General features: G+C 35.1%; 1 protein-coding gene across 1 annotated transcript; it reads left to right on the top strand.

The window, feature by feature from the left end:
• The first annotated feature begins 5,870 nt into the window (after window positions 1–5,870).
• Window positions 5,871–13,154, top strand: LOC102411732 (natural killer cells antigen CD94). Its single transcript, XM_045165511.1, has 7 exons — window positions 5,871–6,137; window positions 7,734–7,829; window positions 8,965–9,006; window positions 10,407–10,505; window positions 11,297–11,368; window positions 11,967–12,118; window positions 13,023–13,154. The coding sequence occupies exons 2-7, from the start codon at window positions 7,736–7,738 to the stop codon at window positions 13,152–13,154; spliced, it is 591 nt and encodes a 196-aa protein (XP_045021446.1). The 5' UTR covers window positions 5,871–6,137; window positions 7,734–7,735.
• Window positions 13,155–14,835: the final 1,681 nt, after the last annotated feature.

Consider the following 14,835-nt stretch of genomic DNA (forward strand, 5'->3'; position numbering starts at 1 on the left):
GCACACAGCTGTTTTCTTGCTCTGGATTTTCTAGGCTCCTTTCCGATGTTGCTTAGAGGTGCTAACAGAGATAGAGAAGAAAATGTAAGAATAATCTCACTGAAGAATAAAGTACTCCACTTAAAAATCATGGAGTTAGGGGCTTGAAAAGAACATCTTCCTTTTCCAATGTTTTGTTGCACAAACGACTACATACAAATAAATGACCTAAAGGTTAAGAGATACATTTAAATATTTACTACAAGGATCCTTTTGAATCCTCCCTTGCTAGTTTCCACTTTTAAGATCTCCCTCCCTTGACTTTGTGGATCACAACAAACAATGGAAAATTGCTAAAGAGATGGGAATACCAGACCACTGACCTGCCTCCTGAGAAATCTGTATGCGGGTCAAGAAGCAACAGTTAGAACCAGACATGGAACAACAGACTGGTTCAAAATCGGGAAAGGACTATGTCAAGGCTGTATATTGTCACCCTGCTTATTTAACTTATATGCAGAATACATCATGAGAAATGCTGGAATGGATGAAGCACAAGCTGCAATCAAGATTGCCAGGAGAAATATCAATAACCTCAGATATGCAGAAGACACCCCACTTATGGCAGAAAGTGAAGAACTAAAGAGCCTCTTGATGAAAGTCAAAGAGGAGAGTGAAAAAGCTGGCTTAAAACTAAACATTCAGAAAACTAAGATCATGGCATCTGGTCCTATCACTTTATTGCAAATAGATGGGGAAACAATGGAAACAGTGGGAGACATTTTTTTGGGTTCCAAAATCACTGCAGATGGTGACTGCAGCCATGAAATTAAAAGACGCTCACTCCAGAAGAAAAGCTATGGCCAAGCTAGACAGCATATTAAAAAACAGAGACATTACTTTGCCAACAAAGGTCTGTCTAGTCAAGGCTATGGTTTTTCCAGAGTCATGTAGGGATGTGAGAATTGGACTATAAAGAAAGCTGAGGGCCAAAGAATTGATGCTTTTGAATTGTGATGTTGGAGAAGACTCTTGAGAGCCCCTTGGATTGCAAGAAGATCCAGCCAGCCCATCCTAAAGGAAATAAGTCCTGAATATTCATTAGAAGGACTGATGCTGAAGCTGAAACTCCAATATTTTGGCCACCTGATGCAAAGAACTGACACATTGGAAAAGACTCTGATGCTGGGAAAGATTGAAGGCAGGAGAAGAAGGGGACAACAGAGGATGAGATGGTTGGATGGCATCACCGACTCGATGGACATGAGTTTGAGTGAACTCCGGGAGATGGTGATGGACAGGGAGGCCTGGTGTGCTGCAGTCCATGGGGTCACAAAGAGTCAGACATGACTGAGCAACTGAACTGAACTGAGCTCCCTTGACTCTTCTCTCCATTGCTTCCTCTGCATCTTTTCAGCCTTCTCCATTAAGGCTTATTCCCAAGACTTTAGAAGTCTTGCACCTTGCATTGAATTATGGTGTGATACCTGTGGTGGATTCATTTTGATATTTGGCAAAACTAATACAATTATGTAAAGTTTAAAAATAAAATAAAAAAAAATAAAATGACTAAGTATTTCTAATGAAGTTTTTATGAGACTCCAAGCTTTTCAGAAGTATTTTCACTATAAATATTTTATTTCACCAATACATAACATTTTTAAACATTTCATGTACTTCCTGAGACCTGAACCTAATCTCATAAATATCTAATGCCTTCTTACAACATTTTTCTAAACACAGTTTTCAGGTAAATTCTCTCCAGAAACCACCATAATCTTGCAGGTTCTAATATCTGTAAATATCTGTGACCCAACCCCAGTGGCTGGTTTAATCTGAAAATAGAGGATTTCAATATTTCCCCATTCACGAGTATGAGAGAATGCAACAGTAAGAGTCTCTCCCTTTCTCCATTGTAGGAGGGTCCAATTCCAATGTTCACTGATGTAAGGATGATAGTAAATGTTTAACATCTCTGTGTTAATGAATAATGGAAATATGAGCTTGATATGCAAGCTTGTTTCCTCTCTGAGTACATATGATTACATAACAGATTACAAACAAATCACAGTGAACTCTGATTACCTGCCTGGGATTGCTCAGAGCCCTTGCTGTGTTTCTCTTTTCCTTTGCTCCTTTGCTCCTGCTGTTAACTACATGACTCAGGAAATAATTCAAAATTGAAGCATTTCTAACTCCTTCTTCTCCTGTATTCATCTCAAAATCCAATTGCCAATGTGAATTCCTTCTTTTTGGAGTGATTCCTGAAACTTTTTATCACTTTTCTGTGATCATGTAGCCTTTCTTTCATGACTCACTTCCACAATTTCAGTGTTGTGCATGTGGCAACATTTGAATTATTACCATAAACTGTGATTTGTGAGTATTAATGAGAGAAAAGTAAATAAGACATTATCGCTAGGATAGCATGTAACCAGATTTTCAGCTAATATTTTTTAAGTTTAGCAACCTTTGGAGAAAAATAAAAACACTTCCTGAACATCTATCGAAATTCCACAACTAAACTACCTAATTAAGGTGCAAATACTTTTTTTTCCCAATGTACTTTTGGCTAAAAAAAATTAGTCAATATACAAGGTTCTTTCCTGGCCCAGTAAATGTGAAAATTCTATTAATAAGTTATTGTTAATATTAATTATAATAACATAATTAATAAGAATAACTTATTGTTCAACTTATTGAACAACTTGTAATTAATAAATTATTGTAATTAATTGTAATTAATAAATAACCCTTTATAATATGGTGTAAAGGATTGTTTCTGACTTATTTAGTCATAACCCTGTGCACTTCACACTTCAGTGAATATAGTAGTTTCTTAATTAATTTTGACTCATCAGTTTAGTTCAGTTCAGTTGCTCAGTCGTGTCTGACTCTTTGCAACCCCATGCATCACAGCACGCCAGGCCTCCCTATCCATCACCAACTCCCGGAGTCCACCCAAACCCATGTCCATAGAGTCGGTGATGCCATCCAGCCATCTCATCCTCTGTTGTCCCCTTCTTCTCCTGCCCCCAATCCTTCCCAGCATCAGGGTCTTTTCCACTGAGTCAGTTCTTCACATCAGGTCGCCAAAGTACTGGAGTTTCAGCTTTATCATCAGTCTTTCCAATGGATATTCAGGACTGATTTCTTTTTGTATGGACCTGTTAGATCTCCTTGCTGTCCAAGGGACTCTCAAGAGTCTTCTCCAACACCACAATTCAAAAGCATCAATTCTTCAGTGCTCAGCTTTCTTCATAGTCCAACTCTCACATTTATACATGACTACTGGAAAAACTATAGCCTTGACTAGATGGATCTTTGTTGGCAAAGTAATGTCTCCACTTTTTAGTATGCTGTCTAGCTTGGTCATAGCTTTTCTTCTGGAGTGAGCGTCTTTTAATTTCATGGCTGCAGTCACCATCTGCAGTGATTTTGGAGCCTCCCAAAATAAAGTCTGACACTGTTTCCACTGTTTCCCCATCTATTTCCCATGAAGTGATGGGACCAGATGCCATGATCTTAGTTTTATGAATGTTGAACTTTAAGGCAACTTTTTCACTCTTCTCCTTCACTTTCATCAAGAGTCTTTTTAGTTCCTCTTCACTTTCTGCCATAATGGTGGTGTTGTCTGGATATCTGAGGTTATTGATACTTCCCCCAGCAATTTTGATTCCAGCTTGTTTGCTCATAGAAATGAAAAAAAAAAAAAACAAACAGATGTTTTTTGATTGAATAAATACTAGTAAAAAATGTTGAAAATTCAAACATTAATTATGTTTTATATTCCACCCTTAGACTCTGGCTTCTGTGCTTGTCCAGAAAATAGATTGAATACAGATGTAACTGTTAGTTCTTTCAGTCAGTTCAGTCCCTCAGTCGTGTCCAACTCTTTGCGACCCCATGAATTGCAGCACGCCAGGCCTCCCTGTCCATCACCAACTCCCGGAGTTCACTCAAACTCATGTCCATCGCATTGGTGATGCCATCCAGCCATCTAATCCTCTGTCGTCCCCTTCTCCTCCTGCCCCCAATCCCTCCCAGAATCAGAGTGTTTTCCAAAGAGTCAATTCTTCGCATGAGGTGGCCAAAGTACTGGAGTTTCAGCTTTAGCATCACTCCAAAGAACACCCAGGATTGATCTGATTTCAGCTTGTGCTTCTTCCAGCACAGCGTTTCTCATGATGTACTCTGCATATAAGTTAAATAAGCAGGGTGACAATATACAAGATTGCTGGGAGAAATATCAATAACCTCAGATATGCAGATGACACCACCTTTATGGCAGAAAGTGAAGAGGAACTAAAAAGCCTCATGATGAAAGTGAAAGTGGAGAGTGAAAAAGTTGGCTTAAAGCTCAACATTCATAAAACTAAGATCATGGCATCTGGTCCCATCACTTCATGGTAAATAGGTTGGGAAACAGTGGAAACAGTGTCAGACTTTATTTTTTTTGCGCTCCAAAATCACTGCAGATGGTGACTGCAGCCATGAAATTAAAAGACACTTACTCCTTGGAAGGAAAGTTATGGCCAATCTAGATAGCATATTGAAAAGCAAAGACATTACTTTGCCAACAAAGGTACATCTAGTCAAGGCTATGGTTTTTCCAGTGGTCATGTATGGATATGAGAGTTGGACTGTGAAGAAGGCTGAGCGCCGAAGAATTGATGCTTTTGAACTGTGGTGTTGGAGAAGACTCTTCAGAGTCCCTTGGACTGTAAGAAGATCCAACCAGTCCATTCTGTTTTTTTCTTTTTTTTTTTGATTTTGTACTAGATACTTTTTTGCATCTTTTTATTTCTTTTTTTTTTAAATTTTATTTTATTTTTAAATTTTACATAATTGTATTAGTTTTGCCAAATATCAAAATGAATCCACCACAGGTATACATGTGTTCCCCATCCTGAACCCTCCTCCCTCCTCCCTCCCCTTACCATCCCTCTGGGTCGTCCCAGTGCACCAGCCCCAAGCATCCAGTATTGTGCATCGAACCTGGACTGGCAACTCGTTTCATACATGATATTTTACATGTTTCAATGCCACCAGTCCATTCTGAAGGAGATCAGCCCTGGGATTTCTTTGGAAGGAATGATGATAAAGTTGAAACTCCAGTACTTTGACCACCTCATGTGAAGAGTTGACTCATTGGAAAAGACTCTGATGCTGGGAGGGATTGGGGTCAGGAAGAGAAGGGGATGACAGAGGATGAGATGGCTGGATGGCATCACTGACTCGATGGACATGAGTTTGAATGAACTCTGGGAGTTGGTGATGGACAGGGAGGCTTGGCGTGCTGCTATTCATGGGGTCACAAAGAGTCGGACATGACTTAGTGACTGAACTGAATTGAAGCTAAAATAATGCTAGAATTGTCAAAATGTTTTAAGTGTTTTCTATTCCACCAAGAGTTAAATTATTTTGGGAAAATGAATTTTATTTAAATGTGAATAATTCATTGACTAGTATTTGTAGTTTTGTTTTTTAGTGACTATAGCCGATTTAAATTATTTGGGAATTAATTACCCACTAATAATAAATGCTGAGAACTGTGAAAATTTGCATGCACCATCTAGTGATGAAAAATAGTACTTACCTTAGAACAGAAAGAGTTCATAAAGAGACATCACAAGTGTCTATAAATAATAGTTCCAAAATAGCATGTAAAATGTAAATATAAAATGAATGTAAAATGTAATAAAGTCCACTGGAAATAATTAAAAGCACTTGAAGCTACCTTTTTTAAAAAAAAACAATACATGATGTATTCAAGTATGTCTGTGACAAAGCAAGGGTTGAGTAAAACTGGTCTTTAGTGAAAATATGTTAGGTATCTTATGTAATTCAAGGTAAGATTGATGACATGCCCAATCTAGAGATGATACAGAGCTAAACTGAGCAGCAGTAAAACAGTTTCCTGTGTGGCTACATCCAGAGCACTCTTATTCTTGAATTCTGCTCTCACCTGTCAGAGTCTCTCATATGACAGGCAAAGGCATTATTAGCCTGTGTATTTCTTTTCTTGGCTTACTTTCTGGGCTCTTGATGATCAAAATTCTTAAATTCAAACTGCTGTGATAAAAGATAAGATCGCTTCTTCCGAGGATATAGACACAAACTCTGCAAAAGTTCAGACGCTGTCTTCTAAAAATCAGGTATTTGTTAATTTCCCAGATTTCTATTGTTTCTCAACATGTATTTTTTGAATTTTGAGTGAATTTGGATCAAATAAACTGAAGTTATAGATGCAAAGACAAACTTGTATATCAATATGTAGATATGTTTTAAAAATAATAATATAATTTTATATGATTATATATAATTTTCAATCATATATATATACATTTATATATCTCTATAAATATCACTTGAGAGAAAAGGAAATAAAAGTATTATTATCACTGATACTATTTAATTTGACATTTTATGATACCTTGACATTATTAACTGGAATAAATTTGAGGTTTAAAGAAAATAAATGAGGAAATATAAAATTCCAAAAGGGTAAAGCATAATTAGACATAATTAAACTATGCATAAATTGGATATATTATCCTTTAGGTTTAAAGAAAATAAATGAGGAAATATAAAATTCCAAAAGGGTAAAGCATAATTAGACATAATTAAACTATGCATAAATTGGATATATTATCCTTTAGTAAGGGCATAAAAATTTTTCACACAGATTCCTATCAAATTTTCTAAAATGTTTAATCATGAAAAATATTTTTCAAATTATTTCAAATTAAAGTTTAATACACAAACTGTTACTTTTTATACTTCATATAGAAAGCAATAAGATGTATTAAGAAATTCACAATACATTGGGGAGACATTAATGAAAGATAAGGTAAAAGGAGATAACTAATTGGATGGTGATAAACGAAAAATAATGAGAAAAATTGGAAAAAGAGATTAATTTTTATTGGAGCATCTGGAAATTGTATTAAAGGTGGTAGAATTTGATCTACAGATTCATTATGAGCAAATAGAGGCGGAAAATGTACTTGAGAAGGAAGAATTTGAGCAAAACACTGAAATTGGAGAAGTGCTTGTGGTATGTTGAGAAAGAACAAGTGTGTCAGTGGAATTATGGGGAAAATGAAAATAAATTGACTTGAAAGATAAGACTAGAAAGAAAGCAGTAACAGGTGAAATTGTGAAAGAATGGAAGTGCCAAGCTATAAGAATAAATTTCAGTCAAAAGAATTCAGTAAAGCCATCAGATCATCTTTTGCGTTTTTACTTATAAATAAATGATATTAACAGATTTGCAATTGTGAGTAGATAATATTTAAAAGGCCAAAAGTAATATACCATAGCAACTACTTTGCATGTGTGCTCAGTCGCTCAGCTGTGTCCATCTCTTTGTGACCCCATGGACTACAGCCCCCTAGGATCCTCTGTCCAGGGAATTTTCCCCCATGAATACTGTAGTGGGTTGCCATTTCATCCTCCAAAGGATCTTCCTGACCCAGGGATTAGACCTGCTTCTCCTGCATTGGCAGGTGGATTCTTTACCACTGAGCCACTTGAGAAGTCCTACCAACTCATTAAGTAACAGTTAAAAATTAATATTTCTTCATTTTTAAAATATTTTCACATTTGTAATTGTATTCTAATCAATCACTAGTTATTCAAATTCATTCCCAATATTATTTTATTCAATACCAATTTTTCTTATGGATTTCACAATTTACATGAATTTAAAATGAATTTTTTGTTCATTTTCTTGTATCTCTGCCTTTCAGTAATGAGTAAAGAAGTTGTAACTTACTCCAATGTGCTATTTCAACCATCATCTAAGCCACAGAGGAGGCAAAGACTTGAAACTACCAAGAGAAAAGGTCTTTCATGTTTTCTACTTAAAAAATATACAGAATTATTCATTATCAGGCTCATATGCACACACACATGATCTAAAATTTTTTTCTCTTACTAAACAAGGAAAATAAGTGCTCTTGAGGGAAGATTATATTTTCCCCCATGAGAGTCATCACTGTAACTACGTTGTAAACATAATATCAGCATTTTTAGACTGAATGAAATGTTTGAGGATCGAGATATGTTGCTTATCATTTTCTATCATTTGAGATATCAACACTATATAGTAGGATATTTGGAAAATAGAGAAGTGAGAAAATGAAGAGATAATTTCATTATTCTAACGCAGTTGCTGTGAATTAGGGACTATTTTTCTTGTTTTCCTGGTTTGTGTATTTGCTGGCATAGTGTGTTCAAAGTATACTTTTTCAAGTGCCGTGCTTCTTGATACACAAACGCCGATGTTACTACTTTACTGGTGCATATGATTATATGGAGTTCAATGATATATCTTCCTATCATTTAAAATTTGCTTTCATTTGTAGTTTTCCTGTTGCTAATTTGCAGTCCTCATATGTTTTAAATCAATATGTAGAATGATTAGAAGTGAGCTGTGTATCAGTGTCCTAGTTCTATTTTGTCTTACATCAAATGGATAGTCAATACTTTGGCTAAGATGTATTATTTTAATGGGAACCTCAATTGATTACTTTCCAATTTTTTAGATTGTTAATTATTACAATACAGTTTATGATATACAGATTCACCATGAGGTTTATGAAGAAGTATTTTAAAATTTTGCTTAATATATTGTTAACAAATTTTTAAAGACCCTTTAATACCTAATACACTCTGCTTGTTATAGATTCAGAAATTGTTTTCTTTTTAAAATTCTGATGAACAGTTCATCTTACCAGTGTCTGTACTTCTCATCAATGCAGTTACTAATAGATTTGTATGGGAAAAGCTACTGGTTTGGGAAAACTTTATTAATGATATTATTAATTGTATGTATGTGCATAAGTATGTATAAAATGACATACTTCACCAGAGTTCATATTTTACCATGGATCAAACAGAATAACTTAGAGTCATTATCCTGTCTTTTAAGTTTATTTTTACCTAACAAAGCTTCTTAGATTTTCACTGTCTATAAAGTTCTTTCACAGATGGAAATCAATTACCAAAAAACCCCACAAGGTAAGTTTCATGCTTATACCCAATATAAAAATATAAACAGAGACATGATAGTTAAATGTTCTAGAGATTAGAGTATGTAATTGATGGAAATCAATTTTTAGCTGAAAAGACCCAAACTATTTCTTCTTCTGATGACAACAGGTGGATTTTCTGTCCCTTCCTTTGTGGCATGTATCCTGTATTGTTGGATTTTGTGTATGAGGAAGTTTCTTCTCTCTGCCGCAGCTAAGGTCCCCTGCTTTGTACAATTTCAGGATATTGGGAAGAAGCTGGTTTTCTGTATCTTCTCTAGAAGCAGATGGCTTTTGCCTACTGTCAATGCAGGGTACAGGGTGGGCTTGTTGTTGTTTTTTAGTCACTAAATTGTGTCTGATCCTTCATGACCCCATGGGCTGCAGCTCTTCTGGCTTCCCTGTGCTTCACTACCTTCTGGAGCTTGCTCAGACTCATGTCTATTGAGTTGGTGATGCCATCCAACCATCTCATTCTCTGTCGTACCCTTCTCCTCCTGCCTTTAGTCTTTCCCAGCATCAGGGTCTTTTCCAATGTGTCTGCTGTTTGCATCAGGTGGCCAAAGAATTGAAACTTCAGGTTTCATCATCAGTACTTCCAATGAATATTCAGTGTTGATTTCCTTTAGAATTGATTGGTTTGATTGCCTTGCTGTCCAAGGGACTCTCAAAAGTCTTCTCTATCACCACAATTTGAAAGCATCAATTCTTTGTCCTTCAGCTTTCTTTGTGGTCCAACTCACATATCCATACATTACTACTGGAAAAACCATAGCTTTGACTAGATGGACCTTTGTGGGCAAAGTAATGCCTCTGCTTTTTAATACACTGTCTAGGTTTGTCATAGCTTTACAGGTTTCTCAGGAGGTTGGGAAGGTGACCTGGTATTCCTATCTCTTTAAGAATTTTCTACAGTTTGTTTTGATTCACATAGTCAAAGGCTTCAATGTAGTCAATGAAGCAGAAGTAAATGTTTTTCTGGAACACCTTTGCTTCTTCTGTGATACAACAGATATTGGCAGTTTGATCTCTGATACCTCTGCCTTGAAGTCTGCTTTTAGCCTTGAAGATTTGTTGAAATACTTTACTCTCATATGGCTTCCACTTTTCCTCCTATGCTTTGCCAAAGGTGAAGTAGAGTTTGCTTGCTGTCTTTCCATAGAGTTGGGGCTTTATCTCTTTAGAATTCAGATCACCTGTTTACTTTATCTGAAATTCAACTGTCTCATTCCCTCAATATGTTATGATTTTGTAGATTGCCTTCCTTTTCTCTGTTTTTAGGATGTGAGCTACATTGCCGTAGAGTTTACTGCATCTAAAACAGAAGCAGAACTCTGAATAAACATTTAGAGTTGATGTTACAAGATGTATTCATCTCTCTATATATAGATCACCCTACTCCACTTTCTTCATGGAAATATGTTGCTGTGTTTCTGTTGATCATTTGCCTGGGGCTTCTTCTGTCTGTTGGATACTTGGTCATGGAGTGTAAGTCAAAATATGAAACAGAAGTTTACCTTTCCATTATTCACGTAGTGAAATGTGTTGAAGATAATACATCATTTTGATCAGTTCTATTTTTAAAAAAAGTAAATATTCTCTGCACAAAACTTAATTTCTTAGAGACATACAAAAATGTTGTCCATTTTTAAGCATATCAAGAATATTACATACTGCCTTACTATTTGTTCTCATGTTTCCTTTACCAGAAATACCTTAAAAATTTTTTTCTCTGTAATGGACTCTGTAGGACGGGGGTGGGGATGATTTGGGAGAATGGCATTAAAACATGTATAATATCATATAAGAAATGAATCGCCAGTCCAGGTTCGATGCAGGATACAGGAAGCTTGGGGCTGGTGCACTGGGATGACCCAGAGGGATGGTATGGGGAGGTAGGTGGGAGGGGGGTTCAGAATGGGGAACATGTGTACACCCATGGCAGATGCATGTTGATGTATGGCAAAACCAATACAATATTGTAAAGTAAAAAAAAAAAATAATAAAAAAAATAATAAAATTTTAAAAAAAGAAAAAGCTTTCTTACACTGTTATCAGAACAATATTTCTTTCTTCTTTGATTTACGGCTGTGTAAACTTGTATATGTACTATAATTTGATTTTTATGATTATGACTTTATTACATTTAAGTTCTTTGAAGTAAATGTTGCTTCATTCATCATTTTTGTAGCTCTAAATTCAGCACAATGTTTTACCTATAGAAATGTGTCATATTTTTCTTTTTGAGTTTAAAACTGACCTTTCTGAGTTCTCTTCAGTGAATAAAAAGCCATTTCAACCAGAAGGATGTCCAGGAAATAGCTCCTCCTACAAGGAAGCAAATAAAACAGGTAATTTTGGATGAGTCCCTGAGTCATAATTTTATTTGCAGGAGATAATAGACAATTAACTGTTTTGTTTAATGCATGCAACTGGATATGTGTAAATATATATATGTCAAATCTATTAAGACTCAAATGATGATGGCACTATTAAATGACAACCTGAAGTTAAATAAAATATTTCCACAAGGCATCATAATTTTGGGGCTTATCTATATGATTTCATTTATGTATTTCTTATTGTCTTATTTTTGAAACTTACAGCTTTTTAAAGATAATTATATACATATTTTATTTTCATGTGAAAACAAAGAAAGAATATTATGTTTATAATTTTAACAGTCATATACACTGAATAGTTTTCCTGACACATTTCTAACTTTGTCGTTAAAAATTATTTCCTAATATACAGCTTATGAATCTAAGTGTTTTCAATGAATTGAGTTATTAACTTAAGACAAATTTAACACTGAATTTAAGTGCACACAGCCTATAATGTAAAAATAAAAAAGTGTTTTTGTTTGTAGATGGTAGATTTGCTCTGTCAACTTACAGATGTAATTTGCACTGATGGAAATCATTCAGTTATACTTTAAATTTTTAACAGTTTGGAAATACCCTACTTGTTCAAACAACTGGCATCAGTATGGAGAAAACTGCTATTATTTTTCAAGAAACAGTTTTCCTTGGAAGGAATGTCGCCATTATTGCACCAATTTACATTCTGAATTTCTTAAGTTGAATACTGAAGAAGAGATGGTAAGGACGAGATTTTGTTTTATAAATTTTGGTATCAGAAAATTTTAGGATGACAGCAATCACTCAGGTTTTGTATTCTTCTGAATTACTTTCCATAGTGTAGTCACCAAAATCTCTGCAATTTGTAATTTTGAATGTGTACTTCGATAAAACCTGAGTGGTTTTCCTCTAGCACTTGGGGTAAAGTCTAAGTAAAATGTAGATAAGATCACTTGTAGTCTGATTTCTGCCTATTTCTCTATCTTCTTCTGTTGTTAGGGACTCTCCATCACACTGTTCTGAGGAAAGTGTGCCATGGTCTCCAACTGTATTGAAGTTATTTAAATTGATCATGGTCCCCTTATGCTCTTTTATGTCCTTGTTCCCGTTACCTGTGACAAATTTTATTTCTTCTACCTCCTATCCCAAACTATCATCTCTCAGTTAATACATCTTGTTTTAAGATTTTAGCTTACTAGACGATCCACTTGGAAAACATGCGTAGTCCACTAAAGTCTGTTAAAATTCTCTGTTAATTATTGCTCTCCTTCAATCCTGTATTTCTGTTCTTGTACCATGTGTCACTACTACTTATTACATAAGTCAATGAATACTATCCATTTTTTTAGTGCCTAATTTGAGCAACTACAGTTTTAAGATTTTATGCTTCCTTTTACAACCCATAACTTAAGAAAATGACTAGAATTGAATATGCACCAAAAAAAACTACTCAGTGGATAAATGAGTTATTAGCTCTGAGCATCCAGCCTATGGCTGAAGAATTTAGGGTTAATCCCTCCAGATTCTTTCAATATAAAGGATAGAGAATCCAAAGAGAAGTAAAATATGCATATTTAAACTATTATATTCCTCTTTTGCAAGAAAAGTTTCACTTTTTGATTTACTTTCCTCTTCCTCTCTGCAGAACTTTATAATAAAATTGTCAAAAATGCAATGTGGTTTGCAAAAAGAAAAGTTTTCAATTAGTTTATACTACAGCAATAAACAACTGAACTGGGTTTGGCTAGATGATACAAAACTTACCCTGGACAAGTAAGTCTCTTGCTGTTTTAAAATTTCAGTGCAGAACAATATTATTTTCTTCCATATAGAAATATTTAATGTGGATCTGGGTAGCATTTATAATAGATGCACCTGTAAGAAATCAATAAGTAAAAGATAGGAAAGATGGAAAGAAAGGAATAAAATACTTAGTAACATACCAAATACTATATTAAGTTAAATATGTTCCTTTCAAAGCTCATTGAAATTGCTTATGAAGTATAATTATTTTGCATTTTAGTAAAAGGTAATTGAATAAATAAACTTGCATAAGATTACAAAGTGAGTAAGCTTCAGTTTGTCATTTTAATTTCAGTGTAGTTTGTCTGACTGCAAGACATGTGCATGTATTGAAATTTTCTTAAAATGTGCTCTCTAACTCTCCAGGACTCACCTAGTGTACTTTGTATAGTTTGCTGTCATAAAAAAAATCACTACAAACTGGGCGGCTTAACACAACAGAAATGTATTCTCTCAAGCAGAGGGAACAGAGGTTTGAAATCAAGATCTTGGTAGAGTTGGTTCTTTACTGGGAAGATCCTTTGTCTGAAGGAGCTTGCTAAACTTTTCCAGAGAGAAAGCTAACTGTTGTTGATGATGAAAAACAATTTTTTTGTTCTGTAAATATTGTGGAACTTGTTTATAAAAATGTTACTGTATAAAGGAAATATAGTAAACTTCCATGAAAATACAAAATATTCTGCCAATCCTTGGCACCATTTAAAGACAAGTCAGTCCTCTGTATTTGCAGGTTCTGAATTCTCAAGTTCAACCAACCATGTAGACACAGAGGACTGCCTGGGATTTGAGCATCTGTGGGCTATGTTATCTTGGGGATCCTAGAAGAATCTCCCCACTCCCCACATCCTGGGCACAAAGAGACAACTGTCTATACCTCCAACTTCCTTTGCTCCTTCTCTGCATCTCTCTGTGTATGTTGCTCTCCCATAAGGATATTCTTACTGGATTTAGGGTATAATCCAATATGGTTTCATCATGATAGTAGTCTTTTTTTTTCAATTTTCAATTTATTTATTTATTAAAATTTTGTTTATTTTTAATTGAAGGATAATTGCTTTACAGAATTTTTCTGTTTTCTGTCAAACCTCAACATGAATCAGCCATAAATATACATATATCCCCTACCTCTTGAAGCTTCCTCCCATCACCCTGCCCATCCCACCACTCTAGGTTGATACAGAGACCCTGTTTGAGTTCCCTGAGACATACAGCAAATTCCCATGGGCTATCTGTTTTCCATACGGTAATGTAAGTTTCCATGCTACTCTTTCCATACATATCACCCTCTCCTCCACTCTCCCCATGTCCATAAGTCTGTTCTTTATGTCTGTTTCTCCATTGCTGCCCTGCAAATAAATTCTTCAGTACTATCTTTCCAGATTCTGTATATATGTGTTAGTATAAAATATTTATCTTTCTCTTTCTGGCTTACTACACTCTGTATAATAGGCTCTAGGTTTGTCCACCTCATTAGAATGGACTCAAATGCAATTCTTTATGGCTGAGTAATATTCCATTGTGTATATATACCACTATTTCTTTATCCATTCATCTGTTGATGGACGTCTAGGTTGCTTCCATGTTCTAGCTATTGTAAATAGTGCTGCAGTGGACATTGGGGTACATGTGTCTTTTTCAATTTTGGTTTCCTCAGG

The sequence above is a fragment of the Bubalus bubalis genome, chromosome 4, assembly GCF_019923935.1.
Source record: "Bubalus bubalis isolate 160015118507 breed Murrah chromosome 4, NDDB_SH_1, whole genome shotgun sequence".
Classification (NCBI taxonomy): Eukaryota; Metazoa; Chordata; class Mammalia; order Artiodactyla; family Bovidae; genus Bubalus; species Bubalus bubalis.